At 32.6% G+C, this 15,894-nt stretch overlaps 1 protein-coding gene across 1 annotated transcript in view; it reads right to left on the bottom strand.

Moving 5' to 3' along the window:
• Positions 1 to 4,344: 4,344 nt before the first annotated feature.
• Positions 4,345 to 15,894, bottom strand: part of LOC136036945 (SR-related and CTD-associated factor 4-like) — a 126,465-nt gene continuing 114,915 nt past the window's right edge. Inside the window, exon 19 of the mRNA XM_065719338.1 lies at positions 4,345 to 4,592. Within this exon, the coding sequence (XP_065575410.1) occupies positions 4,431 to 4,592 (162 nt within the window). The 3' untranslated portion in view covers positions 4,345 to 4,430. The remainder of the gene's footprint in view (positions 4,593 to 15,894) is intronic.

Raw genomic sequence — 15,894 nt, 5'->3', positions numbered from 1 at the left:
TATATATATATATATATATATATATATATATATATATATACATGTTACCCCTCATTGCACTTCCCGACTAAGAGACTTTAAACGGAGAAATAGACTGTGAAAAAATGCTTATAAATTCGGTATAAGATACTGTGCTTATAAATTCGCAACAAATTATTTAGTATTTAGTTGGTTTCAAAATGTGGATAGTGGTTTTTCGATTAATGGAAGGGTATGCGAAAGCACGGTAAGGCTGGCCCCCAGCCCCCCATTACACTTCCTGGCTAAAGGGCCACGAAACGGAGATCAACACCACCGGTTCAGACCTTGAGGGTCTAGTGCCGTCATACGTGCTTACTTACAATTGTATAATCACATTTGAAAGTACGTTTAAACAACTACAACATGAAAAAAAACATTATTCCCTCTTAACCCATGTTAGATCTATTCATATGTGAAAACCGCAATTGTCCTTTTTACTGTTTTAAATACTACGAAGTTTTAGGGCAGTATCAGTGTTTCCACGTTGAACTAGGAAATAAACAAGGAAAATTTGATGAGCTAAATTTGAGGACGCATTTCGTCCTAACAAAATTTACATTTATAAAAAAATTATTTATATATATATATAGATTCTTAATTATTACTATCTTAAACAAACCACTATTATTATTCAATTTTACTTTATATTTGAATTTATTTTTATATTGTTAATCAATTCATTATTTATTTTTGATTATTATTATCTTAATTTAATTATTCATATTTTTCAATATATTTCTATTTTATTAATTTATTAATAATTTATCGGTTATTTTCATTTATTAACAGCACCCTCAACTTTATTTAGATAAAATAAACTTTCAAAAATTACAAAATGATTATAACATTTAGACTATTTATTTGAAATTTTGCTCCCCAAAAATTTCTGCACAACGGGGATAAATGCCCCGTCCGCCCCACCCCTCTAAAACCACATTAAAAAAAGAGGAGGAAGGTATACTAGCTGTTTGTTTGAGGAGTTTAAGTGCAATACGCTTTTAGCATACTAGGGATACATACAAAGGATGTTGATTCCCAAAGGCAGCTTTAAATAAAAGCTTTTCCTTCTTAACTTGTCGGGTGTCATATGTTTTTGGCTTATTTTTGCTGATTTCCAAAATACGTTTCCTTTTTTTTTATTTGGCACCCACTGCAACCAAAAACTTCGTAACTGCGTATGGAGGTATTTTTTTATATATGTATTATTATTTTTAGGTATTATTATATGTATTAATATTAATATTTTTAATATTTAATATTTTATATGTATGATATTTATCTTATATTATATTATATATATTATATTCTTATATTATATTAAGCTTAATATTTTTATATGTATTTTTAGGTATTTTTTTCATTAGAAATGGAATTCCCGATTTGCCCAGATTTTTTCATAGATATATAGATAGATAGATAGATTTATTCACGCGAAAGCCCAATTGGGCTATGGTGACATACACAAAACAAGCAAAAAAATACTGCAACAAAAAATACTGCAACGAAAAAATACTGCAACAAAATGACTGGAAAGACACTAAAACTAATTATGTAAGAAAATCATCATGATACTTTCTAATGAACCCGGACTTTCTTCATATCAACCCGGACGAACTTTCCAATATTATTTATACTTAAGTAACACCTACTTCTCAAAATGTCCAAAATTTAATCTCTCCCCCCGACCTCCCTACCAAATATTTCAAAGCATAACTCCCTCAACTCCTTACAATCCCCTAAAAAATGATGCAAAGACTCATCCATCTCTCCACACATACTTGCCGCACTATTAGTGGGTCGACTTTTTTTCATACAGGAGAAAAGAAAAAAATCAAAAAATCAAAAGGACTTCAAAATCAGAACATGATCAAGTATGGATTTTAAGAGCCGTCTTTAGGCAAAATTTATTATTTTTTCGGGGGGTAAAGCCGTAATAATCAGGAATAGATGGGGCGGGAGGGGCCCTTTTTTATTGCAGGCACTTGTTTCTTATAAAGCCGCTGAGATTTATCCCTTGACAGAGACATATAGATTGAAGAAAAAAAAATCCTGGTCAAAATGTGAGTCTAGCTAAAAATACGGAATTATTAGGCATCCATTTTCTATTGCTACATAATTTTGAATGTACAAAAGGCTAACTTTTTACACAGTACGTTTCCGTACACTTTTTAAATCAGCCACCATACTATTAAATTAGTGTTTTCAAATGGTTTCCGGGGTAGAATTTTAAATAAGTTTCTTGATTTCCTTGTGTAAAAAAACGTTAAATTTTACAAACCCATCTGGTGCATAAATTTGTATTCATTTTGACAAGAAGTAACTTTTATTTAAATCAATATAGATATTGTTTAAAAGACTGTATCAATCATTAAACGATGCTTTTTACGTTAGTGTTGGTTGAACTTGCAAGGCAGTTGGCCAATTTCAAAATATAATCGCAAAAAAATACCAGCCTTTTTTCTGTCATTTCGACGTGTCGTCTTTTCCTTCTGTTTTCAAACAAAGCACCATTGTCTTTATTATTAATTACCATTAGAACACTCGTTATGTCATCAGATAGTTTCACTGTAAAAAATGCCCTCTCTTGTATCGTCCCTCTCTCCTCTCCTCCCTCCTCCCTCTGACACCAGGAAAGAGTTCACTCGGCTGCAAATTAGTACTATAAAGGAAGGAAAACTCATGGTGTGAGGTTGCGCCCAAGGAAAAGTAACCTTAACAGACTAAACAATTAAAGATAAAAGCGATGCCTTTTAATGATACACATAAAAAACATAAAACCTTGTCCGAAAACCAAAAAAAGATGACATTTTCTTTAGTGACAGAAGTTATAAGTCCTGTCTAAAATCAGTTCCGGCATAACAATACCTGAAGTAACTTATAGTATCAACAAGTCCTCCCCTCTTGTTTCTTCTTCTTATGAGGGTCCCATTATGTTCGGTGTTTTGTCAGCTTTAATGAAACTTAGTTCCTAATCCCTAACCAAAAACTTAATCCCTAATCTAAAAATGAGCTGAGATAAATAAGAGTGTCCTAGCTAAACAAATTTACTCCTTTGAAATAACAGCCTAAGCAGGGATACCAGAGAGTTGAGACCCATTAATGCTTCCCAATTCTTTTAAGCAGATCCCATGGAGATTGGGGAATGGTCGGTTCCTGGGATATGTTCAATGTAGCAGAAATAAAGGAGTAACATATCTTTCGATCAAAAGTCATGAACTCTCATTCCGACTTCAGATTAAAGAATAAAGCGAAGAAAGTTGACGAATATTGCTACCTGAAAATTTTAAATCTCAGTTGATTTTTCTTGGAGTCCTCGCCTCTTCCAGGCCTGATCCTTCTTTTTCGAGGCCGGGAGTAATTCTCCTCTTCTGCATCTTGATCGCTTTCGATAGAAGTCATATCGCCAAACGTGGTAGCCTATTTTAAACTGGGCTTCCAAACCCTTTGTCACCATTTCAGAGGATACCAAATAGGGCAGGATCTAGCACCGCTAAGGAGCAACACCTACGAGCTCCAGAAAAAAGTCTTTGGCTGGGAAGGCAAGACAACGGTATTTTAGGATAGTTACCTTAATTAACTATCTTTAAAGAGATAAAACTCTTACAAAAGTATACTATGTATCAGTACTTGATAAGCTTAAGGCAGATAGCTGACCTCATTTGCAGACAAAATTATGTTCCACTAAGACGATGCACCGTCATGCACACGTCAGTAGTTCCCATGGTAGAGAATACATAAATTAACTTTGAAATGACAAACCCACCTCCCTAATCGCAAGATCTACCCGAAAGCAACTTCTGTTCGTTCCCTAATCTAAAAATTCCGCTGAGAGGATAGATATGTTCGTCAGATAAGGAGGACATCACATTCGTAAGTAGTTATTTTGCAGAAAAAGACGAGGCTTACTATTAGGAAGGGCTAGAGAGATGGGAGAATCGCTGAAAGAAGCATAGAGACCTAAAAGATTTTTTTTAGAAAAATAGACACAAATTAAAAAAAAAAAAAGATTTCTTGTTCTCTTTGTTAGCTAGGAAATTTTCAGGCCACCCTCGTATTTTCTTTAAGACCCTAAGACAAACAAAATTTTCCCTTTGGAGCAACGTATATACGTTGAAACCGCGACATAACTTCCCACCAGCCTTGGCTATGTATGACTTCCGCGTATATTTGTACTCAATCATTCAAAAGATCTGGTTGGGCTTTTTCAGCGACTTTTTTTTGCAATGAGCTTTTTTTGCATAAAATCCTGCTTTCTAATGAACAGATATAATATTTTATTATACTGGCCACTTTCACAAACGTTGTAATTGCAAGAGCAAAACATTCTAATTTTCTACAGTATATTGTGGAATTTTTACAATTAAAAAATAGCAACATAAGTAAAAACAAGTAAACTACTAATTTTAGCTTCATTCTTCCTTCATCTCCTCGGTTACCTCTGTAACACCATCGTTACTTCCTTGTTGCGACTCTACTACCAAGTTTGAACTTGTCAATTCATCTGGTTTCATAGTCATTTCTTGCTCAAACGGTTGACCTTGCGCAAGAATATTCTCCGGTTCAGGGATATTCTGAAAGTAAGCACTTTTTAAAAATAATAAAAGGTGGGTATATATTCACCTAAATCTGACTGAGTTTTCCGTGAATTTATTATACAGCATATTTTGGCCAAAGTTTAATAATTAAAAAGATGGGAGTCTAGAGGGATTTTCGGAGTTAAAAACTATGTAAATAGACCGTGGCACTAAGTAAATTTTCTGGTACAAAGCTACGAATGTAATTACTGGGAAAAAAGCTATTGTGAATTGTTTCAAAGGAGTCCAAATTAGGGGTGAAAGAGATGAAAACCAACAAAACAGCGATTATTTCCTTCTTAATTTGTATGGAAGAACATAAATCCTAGTACCAAAATGACATGGCTCAGTACAGAAGTTGTACCCGAAACTAGTATTATATTGGAAGAATGGCCAGGAAGCTCCAACCCTAAGACTCAAAATTCATAAAATACTTTCCTACACAAGACACCTATTCTAGGGAGGATGCAACGTTTTCCTTTTTTTCTCCACCTCCTACGGAAGTTTGTCTCTGGTTGAAACTTTTATCAAAACGGATAAAATTATTGCATTAAATGCTTTTAATATTAAGTTCATTACAATAAAAAGGTTTCTTACAAAGAAAAATCCACTGGATTGCAAAATTATACTCAAAACTAGATCTCTTTTTTTTGTGTAGAATTCATCAACTACGCATCTAGCCACTCATATACAAACATTTTAAAAATGCCCTCTGTATACAAAAAACCCCTGGAAAACAAACTCATTCATCTCCGTTCCTCCTGAAAGAATAAAGAGGGGTAACAGGAAAATAGGCTAGTCTACGTATCCAGGCCTTAAAGTGGCAAAAGAACGTCACTGTTTTTGGCGTAATATATGAATTGGAGCTGATAAGCCATGGTCTGGGGTCCTTTACCCTCTTAAAAACTATACAAAGAATAAATTCCATAAGCTTGTCCATTCATAGAAAAAGCATCACATCATTGAACTATCACCTAATCTCCTTCTTCCAATTTATGGCACTATGTGTTTAGATTGACATCCTTTCCACCACTTCTCCAGATGTTATTTCAATGGACGATTGGATGGAACAGTTTTCTAAAGTTTTTGCAACTGACCCTCCTCCTCAAGACATCATCTTTAAATCAAAACTATTAAAGCATTTTCGTTATTTAAATCCCCATAAGAATTTAATTACAGTTTCACCTTTAGATATTGAAACCGGGTACGACTTCTGAAATCTTGTAAGCATGTGGGATCTTAATGGGATCATGTCCGAACATTTGAAGCATGACTCTCCCAAGTTTTTCTTTCATTTTTCTTTATTATTTCAAGCTGCTTTGTCTCAGAGTCATGTACTGAAGTCATTTCGTGAGGGCCTAACTTCTTCTATTCCAAAGCGAGGTAAAGACCCTTAAGTTTGCTCAGCTTACAAGCCTATTACAGTTTGTTCGACTCTTGGGAAGCTTTTAGAAAAAAATATTTTAGACCGGGTTTATGAAAGAGCAAATATGGGGGACAATCACGTCGGGTTCTGTAGAGGTCTTGGTGTTCAGGATACTCACGGAACACTTCTTTCAACTCTTGATCAGCATGAGTACTCTAAATAAGAACTATTCGCTTGTGCACTCGATATATCTGGAGCATGTAACTCCATATTGTGCTCCCAATCCATTTTCTCTCTGAAAATCTGGGGTGAATTTGTTCATTTGCAAGTTTCTTTGGTCATGGTACCGAAATTTTACCACTCGAATCACATTGGCCGTTTAATTTCGAGCAAGATATCCATTAGGGGAGCGATTAAGCAAGGGTCGGTGATTAGTCCTATAATTTTCAATGTAGGTCTTCGCTCGGCTACAACGATTTTGCATCGTTTGGTCACAGATGGCCTTTACAGCAGACATATTTCATACTCTGATAACCTTCTATTATCAGGTGAAAATCTATCTGGGTTGCAGGAAGCTATGACCTCTATTTGTAGCAGTTTAAATTCCACAGGGTTAACCGTTACGCCGTGCAAAATTAAGTTTTTAATTTTTGGTATTAACCAACAGATTAGAGTTCTTCTCTCTATCAATGTAGATGGAACTGTAGTTACAGAAAAAAAGTCTTAAGTATCTTGGCCTTCCTTATGTCAAAACTCTTCGTGATACAAAACACCTCATAATCCATATTCTCAAAGACATATGGACTTGCCCGAATCGGAGGTTAGTTCGAATGAAGCACACTAGGCCATCTCTATAACGCATTCTTTGGCCCACATATTTTCTTTTTGTCCCCTGTGTGGTCTTTTTTCTCCAATCGAGAAAAAAGATCCATGAATTCAGTATATTATAAATTTGCTCAGTTTTTATTTTACGATTACCTTCGAGGTAAAGGAACAGCAGAATACCATTAGAAATTAGTCTTTTTAATATACTTTATAAAATGCAAGGTGTTCGTAACCGTTTACTTGGAGGGAATAGTAAAATTCCTAACTTTCAAATGGTATCGCTAATTACCCAGTTCCATCCCTTGTTATGTCCTTCTGATAAAGATAATTTTTATTATAGAGGATTTAAATAAATTATTATTATTATATTTATCTAAGCGATCACAAACTCTAAACCAATTCCCTTGAAGACACGACTACTTAACTCCTTGATATTTTCTTTTGTATATTTACATCGATTGTATTCAGTTAAAAATGGTGTTCTACCATCTTAAGAAAGAAACGACTAAAGCCATGGCAACGATCATTCATAATGGAAAACAAACATAGCAATGACACACAAGACTGCCTATTCCATTTAGTCTTAGGCGTAAAACATCGATGCAACAGATAAAGAGTAGTTAACTTTAAGAGCAAGACTAAAGCAATTCGTTTATTCAAATGTAAAACATTAGTAAGGGTTATTATAAGAAGCTATAGTATAGAAGCATAAAGGAAAATGCTAGAAAAAAACGTAAATGAGATAAACACGAGGGAGATTTTTTTTTAGCGTTTTAATACAGATTTCATATAATAATATAGTAATATTATTTCTATAACATTTATATTACTAATTATATATTTATTACTAGTTTACTACATAATATTTATATAATTTATATAACCATATGATAATATAGTTATACTATTTGGTAAGTCGTACTTCTGAAGCGACCGTATTCTGAATACGAGTGTCCCTTATACACATTTGATAAACATATTTTAAACAAAAGTTTTGTTTCCCCGAATTTCTGCAAGCGAGAAAAACAATCTCAACAAACTTTTTTTTTTTTTTGGAAGATATGGGCAGGAATGCGAATACAAAAAATTTATCCAGTGAGCTATAGACCCATGGTTAAATCTCTCAGCAGAAACAACCACAGCAGAAATAAACAGGTTATTCTCTACCTTCAACTACTGAAATGTTTCTAAGACCAGTTACTTCAAACAAACGCAAGACCAGCCCCCCTCCCGTCCATTTTGCCACAAGACGTGTACTCAGAGATGGGGACTTTAAATATATACCCCTTCTTGGAATCTCAGGGTTTTGGAATTGATATTACAGATTTCATACATTTCGTTTCAATTTTTAATATTTTTCGGCGTGTATCAGTAACAACTAGGTCGTTACTGAATCTTAGTATCAACAGATTTTAGTATCACTGACCCTTTTATTGCTGTTGTACTAAGGATACAAAATTAAGTTTTGACTTTGCTTGAGTTTTTTATGGAAATACAATTGTACAGTAAAACTGATTGATCTCATGGCCCAAAAAATACTACAGAAGCTTTATTGAGAACTATAAACTAGTCTTTTATTTTCAGTAAGCTACTTAGGAGTTCATTGACCCGAGGCAAGATTTCTTTGACGCTTTTTCTTAAAGTTTATTGGTTGTTTGTGATTTATTCATACCTAAAGTTGACCTAATTTGTATCTTTGAAGACGACCTTATTTATATGGGTATTGTTGCCCTTTTTCTCTTATAGTTTTTCTTATATTTCGATAGATTGTGTTTACCTATCGTATAAACATTCTATAATCATCTATCGTCCCTTATATTTTGTCCCATATAAATCTCGTCCCTTGTATTTCGAAAGATTGTTTATCTATCATATAAATATTCTATGAACTATTTATCGTTCCCTATATTTGGTCCCTTATATACCCCTTATATACCTTATCGTGCCTTATATTTCGATAGATTGGGCATGAATATTCTATAGCTATCTATCGTTCCTATATTTCGTTCCTTATATACCTTATCGTTCTTTTTTATTTTGATAGATTGTTCATATCTATTGTATAAATATTCTATAATTATCTATTGCCCCTTATAAACTCCCTTATATCGTCCCTTATATACCTAATATCCCTTATATTTCGATAGACTGTTTTTTCTATAGTATAAATACTCTATAATTATCAATTGTTTCTTATATTTCGTCCCTTATTTACCTTATATCCATTATGTTTCAATAGTTTGTGTTTATCTATTGTATAATATTTTATAATTATCTATCATTCCTTATATACCTTATTGTACATTCTGTAATTATCAATCGTCCCTTAGTCCGTCCCTTATATACCCCTTATATCGTCCCTTATATACCTTATCGTCTCGTACATTTCGTCCTCTATCGTCCCTTGTATACCTTATCGCCCCACATATTTCGATAGATTGTGTTTATCAATCGTATAAATATTCTACAACTATCTGAAGTCCCTTATATACCCCTTATATCGTTCCTTACATTTCGATAGGTTGTGAGTCCCCACATATTGATACCAACTGTGATACCACCACATATTGATAACACCTGTGCATAGTGAAGTATTTAAGACCTTCTTTTTACTTTGATTGACGATATACGTCGTCAAAAGGGTTAAATTCTCCCTAGAGTAGTTTGAAATATTTTACGATGGGAATAAAAAAGAATTATCAAGATATTATCTTTACTGATGATCTACAAATCTTACTTTAACAAAAGAAAACAAGAAAACGAAATCAAAGCAAGACAACGAAAACCAAAAGATATATTGGAAAACAAAGTCAATCCATCGTATAACCTTACATCCTGAGGGGAGAGAGGAGACCCCCTCCCAAAAACTCCCTATGATCTCGAGGACTGGTCGTGCAACGTATGACAAACAAGAAAAAATATAAATAATGTAAACTAATATAATAGCCAAGAAAACGCGGGTAATATCAGCCAGAGGACCTCTGTCAAGCCGTCCTCAGTGCTCTTTGATGTAACTAAACTGATCATATACGGCAGTTTGGGATATGGATACCCGCCTGATGATAAAAGTGGCGGTAAGAAATAAAATATTTTCCGCTTTTAATTAGTATTTCCTAATTTTTGTGTGTGTGTGGGGGGGGGGGGTTGGAAATCGATAAAGCTTTCAACAAAATCAAAAGCACAACAACGAAAACTAAAAGTTATGCTGGAAAACAAAGTCAATCAATAGGTCTCCAGGCCTAACTACTAACTACTAAACGAAATATTAGAAAAATAGTATCTTTCCAATCATCGTAGTGAATGAGTAATTATTAATAGGTCAATTAATTATATATACTAACTAATACATTAATTTACTACTAACACAGGTTAATGCAAAATAAAGCAAATCCTTTATACGTAACTTATAAATTAGCTTACGTAAAGAACTTTTGTATTCTCATGTTTTTATTACATATATGAGGGGGTTCGCCCCCTCGTCAGTACCTCGCTCTTTACACTAAAGCTTAAATTTTGTCCCAATTCATTAAGAATGACCCTTGAATCACAAAAGCCGCAGAATAAATAGTTGAAATTACTAAAAATACTTTAGCGTAAAGAGCGAGGTATTAGGAGGAGGTGAGCCCCTCATATGGGTAATAATTTCTGTTCGTTTTAAGTTTTAATGCTGCTGCTTACTTCCAGCTGAAAAAAACTTTTTCATATATTTTTTCATTGTTTTTTTTTAAGTAATGCTAGTAAATCCTGCGCTCCCTTCATGGAAATTTTCTTCCCCCATGACAAATTCCTCGATGGAAAGTTCCCCCAGCATATCCCCCTCTTCTCAACCCCTGCTTCCAACCAAAAAATCCTCCTGAAAACGCCTGTACACTTCCCAATAACCATTACTATATGTAAGCACTGGTCAAAGTTTTGAACTTGTAACCCCTCCCACGAGGACTTTGGGGGAGTAAGTCGTCCCCAAAGACATAGTTATAAGGTTTTTTCGAGTACTCTGAATAAAATGGCTATCTCAGAATTTTGATCCGTTGACTTTAGGAAAATAATTAGCGTGGGAGGGGGCCTAGGTGCCCTCCAATTTTTTTGGTCGCTTAAAAAGGGCACTTGAACTTTTCATCTCCGTTAGAATGAGCCCTCTCGCAACTGGGTCGATAACTGGGACAGCTAGTAGGACAACTGGGTCGATACGATCACCCCTGGGAAAAAAAAACAAAACAAAAAAAAACAAACAAACAAATAAACACGCATCCGTGATCTGCCTTCTGGCAAAAAATATAAAATTCCACATTTTTGTAGATAGGAGCTTGAAACTTCTACAGTAGGGTTCTCTGATATGCTGAATCTGATGGTGTGATTTTCGTTAAGATTCTATGACTTTTAGGGGGTGTTTCCCCCTATTTTCTAAAATAACGCAAATTTTCTCAGGCTCGTAACTTTTGATGGGTAAGACTAAACTTGATGAAACATATATATTTAAAATCAGCATTAAAATGCGATTCTTTTGATGTAGCTATTGGTACCAAAATTCTATTTTTTAGAGTTTTGGTCACTATTGAGCCGGGTCGCTCCTTACTACAGTTCGTTACCACGAACTTTTTTAAAAATTTCTAAAGTTGACAATCCATTGATTAAGAAAGACAAATACAAGTTCAAATGAAAGCTACCTTCTTAAGTTATTATTTGTCATGCTTCTTTAGCTGTTTTTTTTTTGCTGATTATGTTTATGTTTGGCGCTCACTACTAACAAAAAATACATAACTACATACGAAAGTCTTTTTCATAAAATGCTTTATTGGAGTGGAGGAGTAGCATGCAGAGCTGTGTTGCCCTTACTAAATGGGCTAATGGGGCTAATATAAAGTGACAAATATTCACTTCCAGTTGAAGAGAAGTTGAGTAGGTAAAAACTTTTCCACAAAGACAAAGGATAACAATGACTTAAAAGTAAATTTTCACACAGCGACATTGAAAATCAATGAGCTTTTAGTTTGAACAAGTTTTAAAAAGCAGCAACGTGAGAACTTTTTTTTCTTTAGTTGATTTGATCATGTTAACCTGTTTTACAAATTTTTCAAGATATATAAGGTTGCGTAAGATTCCGATTAACCAAATCACATTTCATTCATTGTCCTTGGTTATCTTAAAATTTAATTTAAGGATTTTATTTGTCATTTCAACCCTTTACATTATCTTTTCACGTTTTGCGTATACACATATTATTGAGTTGACCCTGAAATAGTAATCCCTACTTTGGATTTTTGATGTTGCTACTTTTGTTAACCCTTCATTATTCGATCCATAACTTTTTCTTTAGTTGATGGGATCATGTTAACCTCTTTTTCAAATTTTTTAAGATATATAAGGTTGCGTAAGATTCCAATTAACAAGATCACAATAATATTCACATATTATTGTGTTAACCCTGAAATAGTAATCCCTACTTTGGATTTTGATGTTGTTACTTTTGTTAACCCTTCATTATTCGATCCATAACTTTTTCTTTAGTTGATGTGATCGTGTTAACCTCTTTTTCAAATTGTTTAAGATATATAAGGTTGCGTAAGATTCCAATTAACAAGATCACAATAATATTCACATATTATTGTGTTGACCCTGACATAGTAATCCCTACTTCGGATTTTTGATGTTGCTACTTTTGTTAACCTTTCATTATTCGATCCATAACTTTTTCTTTAGTTGATGGGATCATATTAACCTCTTTTTCAAATTTTTTTAAGATATATAAGGTTGCGTAAGATTCCAATTAACAAGATCACAATAATATTCACATATTATTGTGTTGACCCTGAAATAGTAATCCCTACTTTGGATTTTTGATGTTGCTACTTTTGTTAACCCTTCATTATTCGATCCATTACTTTTTCTTTAGTTGATGTGATCATGTTAACCTCTTTTTCAAATTTTTAAAGATATATAAGGTTGCGTAAGATTCCAATTAACCAATAGAAACCATCACATTTCATTCATTGTCCTTGGTACCTAGATTAAATTTTTGGGTCATTTTAGATTTTACAATGAAGGTTCTATGCTATTGTTCCTTTACAAGAATGTGATTCACTGAGAGAGAAACACCCACAGAGAGCCAATTGAACCATAACTTTTGTATTACGTTTTGGACACCTGTTTGTTGTAATAATAATAATATATTATTAATAAATAATAAATAAATAAAAATAAAAAAAGATAAAAATAAATAATAAATTAATAAAAATAAATGCAAATAATAAAATAAATAATAGATTAATAATGCTAATAAATGTAATTTTTGGCATTTCAATCTTGCACTCCCATGGCTCTTCAATCTTCAAGTATAAATTTTGCAACACTAGCTATTTTTGAGTCCACTTATCTTTTCAGAAAACAGCAAAGACCCAACATTCTGAGTGGAGAGAGGAGACCCCCTCCCAAAAACTTCCTACGATCTCGAGGTCTGATCGTGTAACGTATGACAAACAAGAAAAAATGAAGCAGATATTCCAGCAAGGACCTCCGCCAAGCCGTTTTCAATGCCCTTTGAGGTAAACCTTGAGGTAAACCTAGATAGAGCAGAAGATACACTAAACTGATCATATGCGGCAATTTGGGGTACGGAAACCCACCTGATGATAAAAATGACGGTAGGAAATAAAATATTTTCTGCTTTTAATTCGTTTTTCCTTTTTTTTGGGGGGGGGGGGAGAGGGGGTCTTTGGAAATCTATAAAGATTTCAATATATATTTTGGTTACACCAAATTACAATTGCCAGCAACAACTTCTTATGCACTACCTCCCAATCTCACGGGGGGATAGCACTACCTCCCCCGTACAAAAGCAAAAAAAAACCTTGATTTTCGACAAAAGTCAAATTAAGACAACAGATTTAACAGGACAACAATTAATGACATTATCTGTCATTACCGACTGTAATTTTAACCACCACCTCCCCCCTTCAAAATCTTATGCGGAGAATCAGCGAGAAACCACCTAAACAAGACCGCTCAAATATTAATAACTTTTCTAGAAATATCTAAATGATACGAACATAAATACCCCAGAAAAATTTCAAATAAACTTCCCATTTTTACTTATAAAACTTAATAATATATTTTTATATCCCATTAATAGTTACAACGTCATTTACGCATGACGAAAAATCATGCTTAAGCTCAACTGACGTTTTAAAACTTAATTGTTGAATGTGCATCTCTGGTTCAAATATCTGAATTTTTTAAATATATAAAATATAACGATTATCAAAAAAAAAGAAAAAATCTTAAAGATATCTATTCTTTACTTAGAAAACATAATATGTATCCTTATATTATAACAAATTGCAACATAATGGCATGTACAATAAAAAGTCCTAAATTCTACTGAGGCTTTATTGATATATAAAGTAACTTTTTATTTATTTACTAAAATAATATATAAATATATGATTTTGGATATATGAGACATCACCATAAAAAAAAAATGAAATAGAACAAATTTTTATTTTTTACTTACAAATTCTAAGCTCAATAGTGGCCTACGTACAACTGCTTACGTAATTCTTCAGGATTAACTATTTAATTTAGAATTTCCAAAAAAGCCAAAAATACTGTCATAATAATTTATTCACGACGTCTCTTATTTATTAATTTAGCGAAGAGATGTCTAATAGTAGAATTAAACAAAAAATGCACGAGTTTCACAAAGAGAGAAAAACAATTCGTGAAACTTTCATTGGGTGCTTCTCAAATAGTTGACAGAAAAAAACAGTGAAAATTATTCCTTATCATAAATAATTTTTATAAAAATTAAATAAATTGATTATTATGATTCAATACAAGGATAATAGTAACATTGTCATCAAAATTATAACATAAGAGTTTACTTTTAAGTTTCTGCAGTATTATAATTGAATCGTTATAACCTAATACTTAATATGATTACCAAGTAATTAAAAAATCACGCCAAAAATACAATTTATCAAAACAATACGTTAAAATATTACACACACACACGTACACACAACAAAATCTTGAGTACGTGCCTCTATTGCCTCTTTGTCCTTTTATTTATAACTGTATTTTATAGTTAAATTTTTAAGTTTATGATTTAATAGGCTGTACGGTTACTTATGTATTATACCGACCACACTCAAGAAGTGAAGTAGAGGTTAATCATAATGAAATATACCATAATATAATGAATATATAATACTTTAGTTAAAACATTATTAAAACTACAACAGAGAATTATGGAAAGCGGGCCGCAGAGAATGCAATATAGTAAATATATAACCTAACCAAGTCTATATATTAAATATTTATACCTTACATTAAATAATTTGTAATTTATACCTAAATATTATTACATAGTTATACCTGTATAGTAGCTTATCTCACTTAGGCCAATCTGACTATCTCCAAGTGCACACAGAAAAACCAGTTTAGCAACAGATCAAGAACAAAGTGTGGTCGGTATAGTACAGAAGTACCTCATATGTATATATATCTATATCTATATATATATATATATATATATATATATATATATATATATATATATATATATATATATATATATATATATGTGTGTGTGTGTATGTGTGTATGTGTATATGTGTATATGTGTGTATATGTAAATGTGTATATGTGTGTATGTGTATATGTGTATATGTGTATATGTGTATATGTGTATATGTGTGTATGTGTATATGTGTATATGTGTATATGTGTATATGTGTATATGTGTGTATGTGTATATGTGTATATGTGTATATGTGTGTATGTGTGTATGTGTATATGTGTATATGTGTGTATGTGTATATGTGTATATGTGTATATGTGTATACGTGTATATGTGTATATGTGTATATGTGTATATGTGTATATGTGTATATGTGTATATGTGTATATGTGTATATGTGTATATGTGTATATGTGTATATGTGTATATGTGTATATGTGTATATGTATATATGTATATATGTGTATATGTGTATATGTGTACATAGCATAAATCACTTTAATGTTTTATTCTGGTATACAATAAAAAGGATAAGACCTTTGCTAACGCTCTTCTATCAACAGAATCTAAAGCTTGCTCATAATCGATAAAAC

This window comes from Artemia franciscana, chromosome 2 (genome assembly GCF_032884065.1).
Source record: "Artemia franciscana chromosome 2, ASM3288406v1, whole genome shotgun sequence".
Taxonomy (NCBI): domain Eukaryota; kingdom Metazoa; phylum Arthropoda; class Branchiopoda; order Anostraca; family Artemiidae; genus Artemia; species Artemia franciscana.
This window is presented reverse-complemented; position numbering and strand designations above follow the sequence as displayed.